At 51.7% G+C, this 14,251-nt stretch overlaps 1 protein-coding gene across 3 annotated transcripts in view; it reads left to right on the top strand.

Moving 5' to 3' along the window:
- RNF220 (ring finger protein 220) overlaps window positions 1-14,251 on the top strand; it is a 228,797-nt gene that overhangs the window by 153,081 nt on the left and 61,465 nt on the right. For all 3 annotated transcript variants that reach the window (XM_062580882.1, XM_062580880.1, XM_062580881.1), the window contains exons 3-4: window positions 3,672-3,717; window positions 13,924-14,019. In XM_062580882.1, the coding sequence (XP_062436866.1) occupies window positions 3,672-3,717; window positions 13,924-14,019 (142 nt within the window). The remainder of the gene's footprint in view (window positions 1-3,671; window positions 3,718-13,923; window positions 14,020-14,251) is intronic.

Raw genomic sequence — 14,251 nt, 5'->3', positions numbered from 1 at the left:
AGTGTCCAAGGACAGAGGCAGAGGTTTCAGTTTGTGAGAGTGGCATGAGGGCTACATCCAGCATACTGCTTTTTTTTTTTTCCTATGGCAAGCACACCCTGAAAGGCAAGAGCTATAAAAAAATTAAATAAAAATCTAAAGGTCGCTGTGTGTAACAGCATCCGTGGTAGGGTGGAGAAACCACAAGACTGCAGGGAAGGAGAGCATGGACTTAGCATGATGAGCTGCCCTTTGCCTTTTGGAACATCACAGATGACACGTTGGGTCTGAACAGCCCCGTGGGGATCCTGGGAGGGACACCAGGAGACTCCTTGTTGCATACGGGGATGCTCCTAAACAAGTCCCTGCCTGCTTTTAAAACGCATCTGCGTGTCTGTCTGCTATGGCGTAGCTATTGCTTGAATTGTGGAAGGCCTTGCTGCGGGGCAACGTTCCTGCTGGAGCCGGGGTGCCTTAATGAACGGGAGCGCCGGGTCGCTGGTGAGCCAGCGAGGGCCCCGGGGCGCGCGGGGACCTGGCCGTGCAGCTCCCGTTAACGATAGCGGGGCGACGCGGCTGAACGGCCGCACAGGGCTCCGCAGCGAGACCCCGATGGGGCTTCACTCCGGGCCAGCAGCACCGGAGCGGGGACTTTGCAGCCCCCGCCGACACGCGGGGCGCACGGACGAGCGTGCGCGGGGATGTGTGAGCGCTGCTGGTGCCGCAGCCCCGAGGAAGCGGATTAGCGGGGAAGCATCCACTTATCTCTTGGAAATGCAAAGCCACCGGGAGAGAGAACGAGGCTCCCCAGATCCCTGAGCCTTTCCAGGATGTTTCCTTTCTTATTTGGTAGTTTCAGGGGGGTGGGGGGTTGCCTAAAAGGGAAAGAAGTTGTTTTGCTGTAATGAACTAGATAAACAATTCCCCAAATAGATTAAAACTAACTGTAACTTATAAAAGCGGGTAGTAATTATATTTTATTAGCTAGCAAAACACCATTTTTTTATTTGGAAGGATAATTCTGTGTAAATCACCTTAATTAGAAGTGTCAGACGAGCCTGTGAATATCGTACTTAGTAACTAATTTCCTATGTACAGGTTATAATTTAAAACACATGGATCACTCGCCGAGTGGAAATATGCTAGCCATGAAATAATGTGGGGAGTGTTGGGGTTATTACTATGTAAATGTGTAATCATTTCAGACCACTGCAGACTGGCTTGGTGATTAAAGCGAATTCCAAGGTCTCCAAAGATTGTGCTCTCTGCAAGGGCCTAGAGCGAAAAACTTTAAAAGGCACCGAAAAGTGTTTGAACTTTAAAGGTCTTGATTTCCCTTTTACCACTTTTAATTTGTCTGCAGTGTTTATGGAATGGAAGGTTTCTCTTTGCCGATGGCCTTTCGATTCGGAGGCCGTTCCCGGCTCCCGCCGGCGGCCGGCTGCCCGGGAGCGCGCTGCCTCCCGCGGGGCCGAGCGCCAGCCCAGCGGGCCGTGCCGTCCGTGGTTCGGGTGGGTTGTTTGGCGGGACGGAGGAATGCAGCCGGATTGCATTAGGCCAGGGTCTCTGTAGCCTGGGACCTGCTTCTTACCCATCCTCCAAATGAGTCACAGACACTCCCAGATTATTTAAATCAATCGCTATCTGCTGTTCCCAAGGGTAGAAGCTTTGCCTTTTGGCTGATCAGAGAAACTCTCATGCTGGAAACACCAGTTTCCTGGCACCAAAACCATTTCTGGGAGGAATTAATGAGATTCTTCCCTTTTCCCATGAAAAGGAATAATTTTAAACACCTTTAACAAGAAAAGGGAGGAAATGAGTTGGGTTTTTTTAACCTAGGGTTTGGATTATAAACGGAAAAAAAGTTGTTTCACACTTTCATTCACTCCAAAAATTGAGATAGCTCTGGAAATTGGGGGGGGGGGGATGCAGGGAGGTGCGTGGCCCGGATCCCCCAAGCAAGCAACGTCCCCGTGCCCAGCAGCAGGGATCCCAGCCGCCGTCGTGGCTGGGCAGGAGCCGATGCCCGAGGAGCACGTCGGCTCTCGCTCGTACCGACCCCAGAGCCCCGGGAACCGCAGCCGAGCGGCTGCAAGCGCCCCGCCGACTCCAGGGCCGGGAGCAAACCCCTGGTCTCCGGCGTTTGGGGTGACCTGATTGATGGGTAGCTGCTTGTCTCGCCCCGTTTGGGGGCTGGGGGGCGAGGGCAGTGGCACTGCGAGAGGAGGGGGGGGCTCCAGCCCCAGGAGAAAACACCTTCCTCCATCCCTTCTCATTTCATAACACCCAGCCATCTGCCAAATCAAGGCAGATTAAAGCCAGCCAAATTCAATTTCTCCCCGCTGCCACTGCAGCTCGGCATCTGGGGCTAAAGTGTCCCCGACAAAGCGAACATGACAGGCACATTGCTTTTTTGTCACATCTAGTACCATGTTGATCTTCTAAAAGTCTCATAAAAATTTATTGATGTCTCCCATATTGCTGTGATTGAGAAGAAAGGAGCATGTGTGCGCGGCTCCGTGCGCGCGCGCGCGCAGGGGGGATGCGTGCGCGTGTGTATATTAATGTTTCTGAAGTAGATCTGATTTGATATGTCTTGTTCTATTGTCAGCATCTGTTTAGCGAGGCTTTTTAATACTTTCTGGCTGCCGATCACTCATCCTTAGCCTGGGATGCAGGCTTGCATACAAATTTTGTTATTAAACACAATTCCATCGTGCCCCCCCCCTTCCCCAACCTCCGCCTCCAGCCGCTAACCTCCCCCTCCGCCCACCCATCCATCATCTCCCTGGGGCCGTGGGGAGAGGGGAGCCAGCCGCCCCACCGCTGCACACTCACAAGCACAGGCGCCGGCGTTGCCAACATATTTCAAGATCCTTCTTTTTTTTTTGTCTGCTGCAGGTGCTTTGCATTGACAAATCGAATCAGGGGGAAATAATTTATTTCCTAATGCTGTTTGCAGCATGTTAGCAGGAGAATTTACATGAGAGAGATTACTTTAATAACCAAAAAATTACAGTGCAGGCCTCCCCGCCATGTCGGCTTTGATATGTAATTGTTTCAAGTTTAACCTGTCTGGAGGGGGGGAAGGTGTTATTAAATCTATAGCATCTCCCGCTGGTGAGGGCAGGCGAGGAGGAGCACCGTGACGGGGACCTCCTTCCCTGCTAAACGGGGAACAAGCTGAATTAACAAATCACTCCAGCCTCCGGCAGAGCTGCTGTCTCCGCAGTGTGGCTGGAGCCAAGGGGATCTTCTTTCCCGAGCTTTTTAGAGGGGTTTAATTTCCCTCTCTTTTCTTTCCTCCTTTTTTTTTTTTTTTTTTTTTTTTTTTGGTGGTGCTTGGTCCAATGCAGGGCTCACCACCCACTATTGCCCTCTCCTTGACTTTCTTCCCAGCACCCTGCAGGCAGGATCCCTGCTTTTCCTGGGGAGAGGAAGAGTTGGGATTTGACTCATGCCAGCCACATGCCAGCGACAGTGTCTGGGTTTAGGTGATTCCACTTTTAGGACCATTTTGTTCTAAAGTAGTTTGGACAAATAGGTTGCCCTGTCTCTGTCCCATGCCCCTGCAACCAGAGAGGGCAAGGAGAAGCTGTGTGCTCACTGCTGTTTAACCTCCATCACTTCTCCCCCCTTCCTGCCTGCTCCAGCGATTTTGACTCTGACCCTGTTCTCTTTTCTCTTGGCAGTAAGAACTCCATCCTGAAGGATGCCATGGCAGCGGGTACCCCCAAGGTGAGTGAGAACAACTTGGCACACCTTCCCCCAAGAGCGATGCTCTTATTTATACCAATTTATACCCCCTTGCACTCCCAGCCCTCTCCATGTCCTGCTACTTGGTGTTCCCCAGGAACCACCCTCCCTGGGCTGCCCCACAAATGGCAATGCTTTGGGGTCTGTCCAGAGCAGGGGGGGAAGCCACCTCCGTTCCCCCACGGGGCTGTAGTGGCCGAGTCCCTGCACAGGCTCTGCAATTCCCCATACAGCTGGGGGATCACAGGCTGAAGGACCCGGCAGTCTCCGGGACTCCAGATTGCGTCTAACGACAGCTAATGAGAGCTGATCACACGCACACTGAGCTCAGGCTGTAAAATCGTGCGCGGGAGTTCCTGGAGCCAAAGCCATATGCCAGCATTGGAAGAGGGATGCAGGACTGCTGCAAGGGGGGCAAAGCACAGCAGAAAGGAGCCCCACAATGTGCGCCCAAATAGCAAAAAGACCTTGCCTCAGCTGGATCCCCCCCCCCAACAGCCACCTCCCGTCCTTTGACTCTGAAAGTCCTACTCACCATGTACAAAATATATAAAGCATCACAGTGTCACTGCAAAGAGCATCATTTGCTAATTAATGTTGCTGCTAGCTGGCCATTAGGCACAGCGGGGGGAAGGAGCAGGCAAATGGGTGGCAGAGAGCTGGCATTGGACCACGTTGGAAAACAAACCGAGCGGTGGCAGGGTGGGTAAAGGTGGGGGGGGGCAGGATCTACTCGTCTGCTTACGACAGCAGCACAGTCCAAGGCAGCAGGGCTCCTGTCTAGAGAGGCCACTTGCATCACTGAGCTCACCCAGCCCAGGGGGAGCAGGGGAGCTCTCATAAGAGTCATCTTTCTGTTGGTTTTAATACTAGAAACCTCAGGTCTTAGTTTCCTTTTCTTTTCTGGAAGCTTTGGGCAGGTTTGGGAGCACCAAGAATGTGACATCAGAAATGAAGGCTGAAATTTCAGCTCTGGGTTTTCCTGATGGGGTTCAGTGACTATCTTGCAACCACATAATCACCTTATCTGACCCACTAGGCAAGGGGCAGGGGAGCCACAGTGCTGCCTTGGGGTCCCAGCTGTCAGTGATGCCTACTGAATAAATCCAACAATTTCCCAAACTACCAAAGAGAAAATACGGCCTACAGTGATGCCATCTAGTGCTTCACACCTTTGGCATATCCTTCTCGTACATCATTGTCCTTCTCCCCCATGACAGTGGGGAGACTGACAAGTGAGCAGAGACCTGACTTGGCTGGGGCAGAAGAGAGTCACTGGTAGGACCAGTCTGGCAGTCCTGAGGTCCTGGCTTGTGTATTGGGAGCAATGGACAACTATCTCAGCATTTTGTAGGTAAATTGGGCACTGCTCTTTCCTCATGAAAGACAAGCAGTGCAAAAAACAATCCCCAAACCCAACCATCACTGAAAAGCAACAGCCCCTGAAGCTGCCTTTAGATGTCATGAAGGAGCTGGAAAGGGCACCTGCAAAATAAAAGCACCTAGATTTCGCACGCTTCCCTTTCACTTGTTGTCAGGTCTGAGTGTAGATAACTCAACAGTCCCAAATACAGCTCCTGAGAGGGAGAAGTAAGGTTAGGAAGACAGATTAGCTGTTTGGAGGGAAACACACCAAGTGACTGACAGACACCAGATAAAGAAGAAGGTCCGTCTCTCGGCAGGGCTGGGCTTTTGAAGTTTCCATTGACAAAGAATCCCATTTGCCTTGAGCGAGGGGATTAAACTGGGACTGGAGAGTCGTTCTATGTAAAAGAGATCAATCGTCCTCTGTCAACACATGGATCTTTTCCCTTTGCCCATCACATCTAGGCCTAAGAACATTAACTTCAAGAAGCCATGAGAGTAGGGAGGGAGAGGGCGAAATCAGGAAATCTTTCATTCGCTTCTCAGAGAGCTTGAAAGCCTCTCAGCCCAGGAGGATTCATTATTTCTAGGTGGCTTTTTCTGGGAGACAAGTCCTGTGTGGCACAACACTTTCACCTTCATGTTAGTTTGGTATTAAAGGCCCCTTTGTAATTACGCAGGATTTAGGAGGAGGGTGGTGGGGAGATGAGGCTCTTCTTTTCCTTTTTGCCTGCTGAGCATTTGCAATGCAGCCTGGGAGCAGCCTGTTGGGATTTGACATCCCTCTCTGAAGTCCCACTGGATGAACTGAGGGCAAAGTAGGACCTCTGGGCCACCCTCAGTAGGGTCCCAGTTCAGGGACAAGTGAGCTGGCATGGGATGCAAGCTATTATCTCCATTGTCACCGCTCTGCCCCAGTGGCTTTAAGACCACTTTAGGATTCATTTAGGACATTTGCATAAGGTCTAATAGGCTGTCCTTGCTTCTGTGCTGGCTGAGGCTCTTCCTGGGGAGTAGGGGCTGGCACAGCTGGGGCCTGGTGGTTTCATTCCCACCCATCCTTCTCCTGGCTCTGCTCCCATCCCTTCCCTGCTGCTACCCCAGCAAAAGCCTCTCCTGGCAATAAAAGCCCAGATGTAAGCGGATGTCTTTCTCTCACTGCTCTCCTGCCCCCGAAGAGCTGTCACTCACTGCAATGGGTCAATTTTCATGGCAATATGTCAAAGAAAATCCAATCACTCAACACAGGATGTGATGAATGCAGGATTATTGTATCAGATTCTTCTATTATCAGCGCTGACTGAGGTAGTGACAGCCAAGCGAGGGCTGTGAGCTGGGGAGCTCCGGTCAACACATTTGCTTGGTGCCTAGGCTCCCCCTCTGCCGCTCAGCTGCAGCAAAGGCAGCCCAAAGGGCAGTGCCGAGCACCAGATTGCCCTGCACTGCTCGGTGTCCTCATTCGCTTTCTGTTAGAGACCAAACCCTGTCAATCATAGTATGCTAGTGTGGACAAAACACTTGGACAAGCAGCTGACAAACTTGGGATGACATTTCTATCCAACCCTCATGCCACTTAGCTAGGAAAGCAGATGACACTAAGTTGGGTTTTGCCAGTCACTGGCTGGGGAGTAGGGCCTGAGATGGCTGCCTGATGTCAATGAGAGGTCCCACAGTTCACGAGTGACAGGGGGAACACCACTGTCTCCTCACCACTCCTAGCTGCAGTTCCTGGACCTGTCTGCTCCCAGTGGCCTTGCTGAGTGAGACACACAGGGTCTGATACTCACCCCAAGGCCTGTGGTAGCCTTTGATGCCTTGCTGAGGGCCAAGCAGCCCATCAAGCCCTCGCAAGTCAAAGTAACAGTTTGTGCTTGCTGGGCTGCCTTGTAAGCATGCTTTACAGCAGGCAGAGGTGCAGAAAGCACCTCTCCTTTGCAGAAAGCACACCCAGTGTTCCTGCTCTGGAGAAAGTCTTCCTCAAGCATTGGACTTTGAGGAGAGTCCTGGAGCCCATAGTGTCCCTGGATGACAAGTCTGAGTGAGACACCAGGAGAAGAAAGAGGGGTGGGAAAAGCAATTCTTCACCAAGGAGCAGTTTCAATGTGAGTGGGAACTGAAGCCTCAGGCCCATTGGAAGAGATGGAGGATGTTCTTGCTATTGTTGAGCTAAAGACAGTGGCTCCGTGTCCGGCTCTCTGAACTGGGGCTGGGCACTGTACACTAACCTTTCATTGTAGCCTTCAGTCACCATGGGGAGATTTATCTCCAGAGTCACTCAGGAGGGCACTTTCTGAACATGTGTCCAAGCCAGCCGTGCTCCAGACCTCTTCCAGCCCAGAATTTCCCTGCAGGACTCCCCCAGCATGGACAGAGCTGCGTATCAGGCAGGCCAGGCAGCAGGGATGTCTTGCAGAGGCATACAGACACCATCACATGCTCTGGCCAGGCCCTTGGTTGCCCAAGAGTCTATACACGGCTGCTAGCAGAGTTCAATTCTCCTCAGCATTATTCCCAGGTCTCACCCCCCCCCGCCTTGCCTTTCCCCACCAGCTGCTCTCTTCAGCTGCCTTTCCTGCGCAGAGTTATGCAGGAGAAGAAAGGGTGTTGTGGCATCCTAAATCTGACTAGGGTTGGTTAGTGGTGTGAGAGGTGCAAGTTTGGCTGTTTCTGCTCTTACTTGAGCAGCCAACTGTAACCCAGAATCAGTGTTCCCAAATCCTTGGGATACCCAAAAGCATTTTTTTTGCCACTGCCTATCCAGCCTCCTGTGGCTCTCCCTCCATGGGGTATAATCTGGGTGTAATATGACCTCTTCCCAGAGAGGAGAGACCTCAGCCCTTGCTGTCACCTCCTGAGGGTCATGAAGGAACATCCCTAACAGCATCCCTTGAACTTTCTCATATCCCCTCTGAAACTGCTGGGACTGACCACGGAAGGGAGAGACTGGGCTCCACAAAGAGCCCTGGTGGTTGCTGCGAGTTCAGCATTCACTGCCTAGTCTGTGAATACGAGTTGCCTTTGCTGCTAACAAGCCTGCTGTGCGCTGGCTCTTGCTGCAAACAAACACCAAAGCAAGCGGCCAGGAACAAATTCCATGTCACGCTCCCAGCAAGCGCTTGCGGGTAGTTTGCTTAGGTCTGCACCCAGCCTCTCGGAGGGTGCTGGTGGGCGCGCAGCCAGCACGCGGCCCGGAGACCTCCGGCTAAGCTGGGAACCGAGCCACGCTGCCAGAGCCCTTTGATTCCCCCACCTACCCCCGTTATTTTACAGCTTCGTAGAGCAGTTTGAGAGAGAATTACAGCACCTAAAGGGAAATCTGACCACTAAAGCCCTCCAAGGAAAAAGAGCTTTGAAGCAAGCAAGATTTGGAGCCCTAAACCTTGACAGAATGTCTGTATTAAGCCTTTCCCAGCTGCCTTGCTCTAGATGAAATTTCTAGCACAATCATTTAACTTCTCCACATCATGTCTCGTGGTAGGAATCAGGGACTGGTGTCAGGGCCCTGGGGTTTTAACTCCTTCTCTTGTGTCACTGACTCACTGGGGGGCCTTGGGGAAGTCTCTCCAAATATCTGTGCCTCTTCCCTCCTCCTCCTCCATCTGTACTGTGATTTATGAGGAAAGATTAAAAAGCTAAAGCTGAACATTGTGGCAAAGCTATAGCTAAGCAGGAGACATGAGAGCAGTCCACAGATATGTGAAGGAGGGGAAATTACCTAGGATGAGTGGAAGGTGGCCGTGCGCCCTGCCAATCCGGGGTGATGAATACCAGAGCCACTCCAAAAAAAATCTCTGCCAGGTTTTCTTCCATAAAACAAACTACCCGATGAACAATAGAGCCCCTCGCTCCCCTTGGGCCAAACAGCTGCGCCCTCCCATTAGGCTGGGGGAGAACGCCCTGTTCGGCCGGAGGAGTGGAGACAGGGGTGGTCTGGTGCGTTGGGTCCTGGAAGGGGGTCTGCCTTTCTATCCCGGCTCCACCAGAAACAGTCTGGGAGACCTGGGACAGATCTTTTTCCCTCTCTGTCCTCTGGCTTTGATGAGCCGTTCTACCAGAAGGGCGCCTTTCCCCACCGTGTAGTTGGTGCCTTCTCCAAAAGGATCCAGAGCTCCATTGCAGTCTCAGGTGTGAGTGTAACATGAACAAAAATAAATCAGTAACTCACATTTCTGTAAGCTTAGTACAGCTGCAAACCACTGAAAGCCTTCAGTGGAGGCCAGCAGGCTGCTGATGCCATTATTTTCTATTCACTATTAACACCCTTCTTATATTTAAGCTTTGCATCCCCAGCTCCACCCCACCACCATCTCCGCCAGCTAAAAGCCACTGGGTGACTTTGCCTCTAACTCTCGTAGGAGCACATTTGGACCTTCTGAAAGCTTCTGGGAAACTCAGCTCTAACACTAGCATCTTTGTGTCAGGGATCCTCAAGCAATAACATAAAAAATGCCTAGCAGAGTAAGGGGAAAAATCACAGCAAGGCCTGGTATCACTCATTGCTTTCGGGTTACAGTTCCCAAGTGATAACAGCTATTAGCAACACTTTGACGGCTTCCCTACCGTGGAGGGGAGGGCAGGAGACAGAAAACATGTCAAGCCATCACCTCCATGTTAAGTGATAAGTACCTATTTAGACGGCGGAGTTAAAGCTGAATGCATCAAACAGGGAACACTTTGTGCCGAAATATATATATAAAAAAGGCCATATAGATACATAAAAAGCAGGGTTAGGGTATTTGTTCTGCTGACAGCAGCTGTGATGGATTGTTTAAGAAAAATAGACTCCCTGTGTTTTTCCAGGGCCATCAGAAAGCAGGAGTCCAGCGCTTTAACACTCTCAAATGACTGGCCTTGAAAGGAAGCAGAATGTCGGAGGCACTGGCCGGCTCTCCCTGCGCCGACACCTGCCCCGTCTGCCCGGGAGCCAAGGCGGTTAGGTCTGGGGGCGACGTGTGCGGGCAGTTTCCATCCATTTCCTGGATGCACGCTGGCACGTGTCTCCTCCCCTCCCATGCTTTGTGCCCTTGGCGTTTGTGCCCTTGCACATGCACGGGATGCTGCAGGTGCACAAGTACGGGGCGACACGCACGAGGTGCCAAGCTGGGGTTGGTGCCTCCAGGCACATACGCTGAACACATACGAGCTCCCCTTTGGAGCAGGGAGTATGGGCATACCAGGGTATACCGGTGCGGGTTAGTGGGGTATACCAGAGGAAGTTCAGACCCCTCAGAAAGCTGGAACACCACTAAGGGGTCCCGCTGCGTCTATACACGCGCCCGGCCTCAGCCCAGCTGGGTGCCAGCCACGAGCTTCATGTGCCAGCTGGGGTGGGAGGCACCAAGAGCGGGCGCGGGAGGACACGGACACTCATCCCGGCGAGCCAAGTTGGGGCACTGGCTGCCTGGCTCAGCAGGGAGGGCAGAAGGAAGCAGTGAGTACATGGCTCGGACGAGATTGATGGCCTCGTTGCCATTAAGAAAAAAATTAGCCGGTGGCGGCTATCATATTAAAGGGTGAAGAAGCCGTGAATTATTTTCTTAAAGATCTTATCACTTACAATGATAATTTTACCTTCCAAAAGGCCACTTTTAATGAGGCAAGCCAGGCAAAAAGTCATGATTTAATGCCAGATTTTTTTTTCCAAACACATTTTACTGCTTTTTTGTCCATGTTTAAAAAGCGCCGGTGACCTTTTTTTATTTAGCTTGCCCCAGGTGTAATGCTCAGGCTGATCCTCTCAGGGTTTATAACCTCCGCAGAGAGTGCCTTTACCCAATGGAGAGATGATTTAAGGGGGAGGGAGAAATATGAGGCTGCACGGCCGCTCGCACGAGGCCCTTGCTCCGTCTTTCACGCTGGGAGCTGTGGCTTGCCGTGGAAGGGGGTCCTGGGGAGGGGAGGAAGGTGCTATCGCCAGCATAACCCCGCTCAGATGCACCCCGAACAGGAGCTGGACTTAACTGGCCACCCAGCCGGGCTGAGCTTGCTGGTAGCTCAAGGAGAAAAGGACATTTCTGCATCGCTGAGTGCATCCTGGCCACTTACCCTGGGGAGACAGCCCCGACACGACGGTTTGGCAAAAAGCAGAGGCCTGGATTTGGCTGGCAGAGAGGTTGGCCTAATGCTGGAATGAAAGTCACCCTGGTATCAAGTGCCTTTCCTAATGCCTCAGCCCCGGAGCCTGCTTCCCTGCCTCACCGCGGCGGTCCTGCCTGCACAGGCTGAAAGGCAAAGCATGCCACATCTCGTGGAAATGAGAAAAACAAATGAAGTCAAGTTTCCTAACAGTGAAGGGGAAGTGTGACTTGGCATCTCTAACGCTGTGTTTAACATGCTGGCGAGGTATTTAGAATTGAAGTGCTTGCACACAATTTAAAAATAGACAGTTTATTAATCTAAACTGCAAGTGTATGTAGAAGAGGCCCTGAGATTGACATCTTTGGGATTAGTTTAGCCCTGCGTTTTTCCAGAGGTCATCGCCATGGTGCTCAGGAGGTTTGTGGAATAAATGGGGCCGGCATTCTTCCCGGGACCACACGCTAAAAACTAATACATAACGTTTAATTTACTGTCTCCATAGCTAGCCCAACCATTTTTCACATAATAATATTGGATTAGAGCTACCAGAAGCTGGGGGGGGGGGAGAGGGAGCAGGAGGCAGGGAGGGTTTGTCAGTCTGTCGCCAAAGAACAGGGAAGGGGGTATTTTTTTCCCCCTTCTCTAGAATACATTGGAAGATGAAACACAATTAACCCTGCCGGCTCCAGGATGCTCTGCTTGCTCTAGGAGGGAGAGGGCATTTGCAGCACTGCAGCCAGGGCTGTTGCTCTGAATCGCACGCGCAGGCTTGGAGCTCCTCTCCCTTTGCTGCACAGGACATTTGCAGTCCCACTTCTTCAAAAATTGTCCTCGTTCTCCTTTTAGGAAAAAAAAAATGAACAACACCAAGAGCTCAGGGTGTGCATTCTGCAGGAATTTCCCTGGCGGCTTCGCATGGCTGCTACAGGGCTTTCCCAGAAACAAATGAACCAAAACTGGTCACCGCGGTGGGACCAGTTAGGTTTGGCCACCCCGTGAGGCTGGAGCAGAGGGGGCCGTTGCCCCATCTCTGCTACCTCTCAGGGGGTCCCTGGATGCAGAGCCCGGTCCCTTGGCACCGTAGGGTCATTCCTCTGCAGCCCCTTTCGGGACCTCCCGTCTCCCCGCACTGACTGCCGCGACAGCCTCGAGCCGCGTTTCGCGGCAGGCGCCCACGGCACGGGGGGCTGCGGTTCGGCAACGTTGACTCTCACCTTGCAAGAGCTGGCAGCTCGTGCCTGTGACCCAGCTGGGATCGAAGCAGGCGTCCCAAACCTTCCCCACCTGCCTCCATCCTGCGTGTGCCCTCCCTCTGTCCCCGTGCCACCCGTGCCGGCTTGCTCTGCTTGCCAGGAGTGCTGTCGGAGCCCGGGGATCGCATCCTGCTGGCCAAACGTATTTGTATGCTGAGTCATTTTTCCACTTGCTCATATCTTCCCAAAAGATGCACATTTTTTCATGTTTCATTTCAGCCCAGAGGCAAATGTTTCTGGAATACTTGCCTTTCTCCAAGGTATTATGCTTTTTAATAATGTTGTCACCACACTTGACCTGTCCAATTCAGATGATATCTACGCTTCCCTTTGCAAACATACACATCTCCAAGCAGTCATTTATCGTTGAATCTTGCCAGTTGATTCTTAGAAACAAACATCTGGAGAGCTGCATTTACAGTGTATATTTTTTACAGTATGCTGTCTTACTATATTCAATCCAATTTAGCTAATCTATATTTTAAATTGGATTTTTCTCTCAAACTCTTCTAATAATAAAGTTCACTTACAACCCAGTGTACATTTTTTAAATATTGTCAAACTCTTACAGTAATTTTCCCACTGGAGTTCGTTGTATGTAGAATTTAGACTTACCTACTATTGACTTGAAGTTTATCAGTGATTTCTTGTTTCTCAAATATCACTGATCTTTTTAACCTTCCAAAGGCCCTTTTTTCAGTGCTACTTATTAAAATAAACAGCATCATTACAGAATGAAGGGGCAGTTGTACTGCAGAGGCGTTGAGGGCTCTAGTGCAGTTTACAAAGCTATCGAGAGATTTAGAGGGACTTAAATCGGCGAACGAGCGCAGTTTGACATTGCTCCACATTAGCGTGCGTTCATGTTACTGTACCATTTGTGCATATTTCTGGCATGGTCCTTGTATCAGGGGATCTCAGAGGCTCCATGTGGCATCTACAGGGCAGCATGTGTCCATGCAGTGCTCTGACACTACACACCTGAGATAAATTACCTGGTGCTCGCGAGGAGACCTTGCATTCAAGATGCTCAGCTGGGGCAGGAGGGATGTGGTGAAAGCCACGTTCACTGCCTTGACCCTGCTGTTGCCTCCCTGGAGCATGCGCACTGGGCAAGCTTTATGGTCCAGGGATGCATGCACTCTTTCCCTGCACAACCACAGATTATGGGGTGTTCCCACCACCCCTGCTCCCATGCCACCTCCAGCAGCATGGCAGCAGCTGACAGCAGGGACCAGTGCTGCCGGCAGCCACTGCAACTGGGTACAAAATGGGCCATAAGAACACTCAGGGCAGGAAGATGCAGCCAGCCTGCTGCATGATCCCTGCAGCTCGGTCCATCATGGGGCAGGGGTTCAGCCCCACATGAAGTGCAAAGGCCACCCGTGCCTGGGCAGTCAGTGCTGGCACTGCCCCAGGCCCATCAGACACGCTTTCGAGGGATGGAGAGCTTGGCAATCCTCACAGCATGAATTTCTCCTTTCTCTTGCAGTCAATTTTGTTGTCAGCCTCAATCAAGCGGGAAGGAGATTCTCCAACAGCATCACCCCACTCTTCAGATGACATCCATCACTCGGACAGGTATCAGGTAAGCAGGCAGATACAGTCATTGGGCTTAGCCTTAGATGGGGAACCAGCTAGCCCAGTGTCTAGAGCTCTCCATGAGCGAGTGCACTGGCTCCCTGCTCTGCACCAGTGCCCCAGTTCATTTGCCTACAGAGTGGGACATCAACACCTTGTCCCCTACGTGGCTGTGAAAGCGTGCTTTTGTCTGCAGAGTCCTCCCAGCTCAGATATTACACAACAGCTCTGCAAAACTA

The sequence above is a fragment of the Rhea pennata genome, chromosome 8, assembly GCF_028389875.1.
Source record: "Rhea pennata isolate bPtePen1 chromosome 8, bPtePen1.pri, whole genome shotgun sequence".
In the NCBI taxonomy this organism is placed as follows: Eukaryota; Metazoa; Chordata; class Aves; order Rheiformes; family Rheidae; genus Rhea; species Rhea pennata.
Note: the sequence above shows the minus strand (reverse complement) of the source record. Positions and strands in the feature narration are given on the sequence as shown.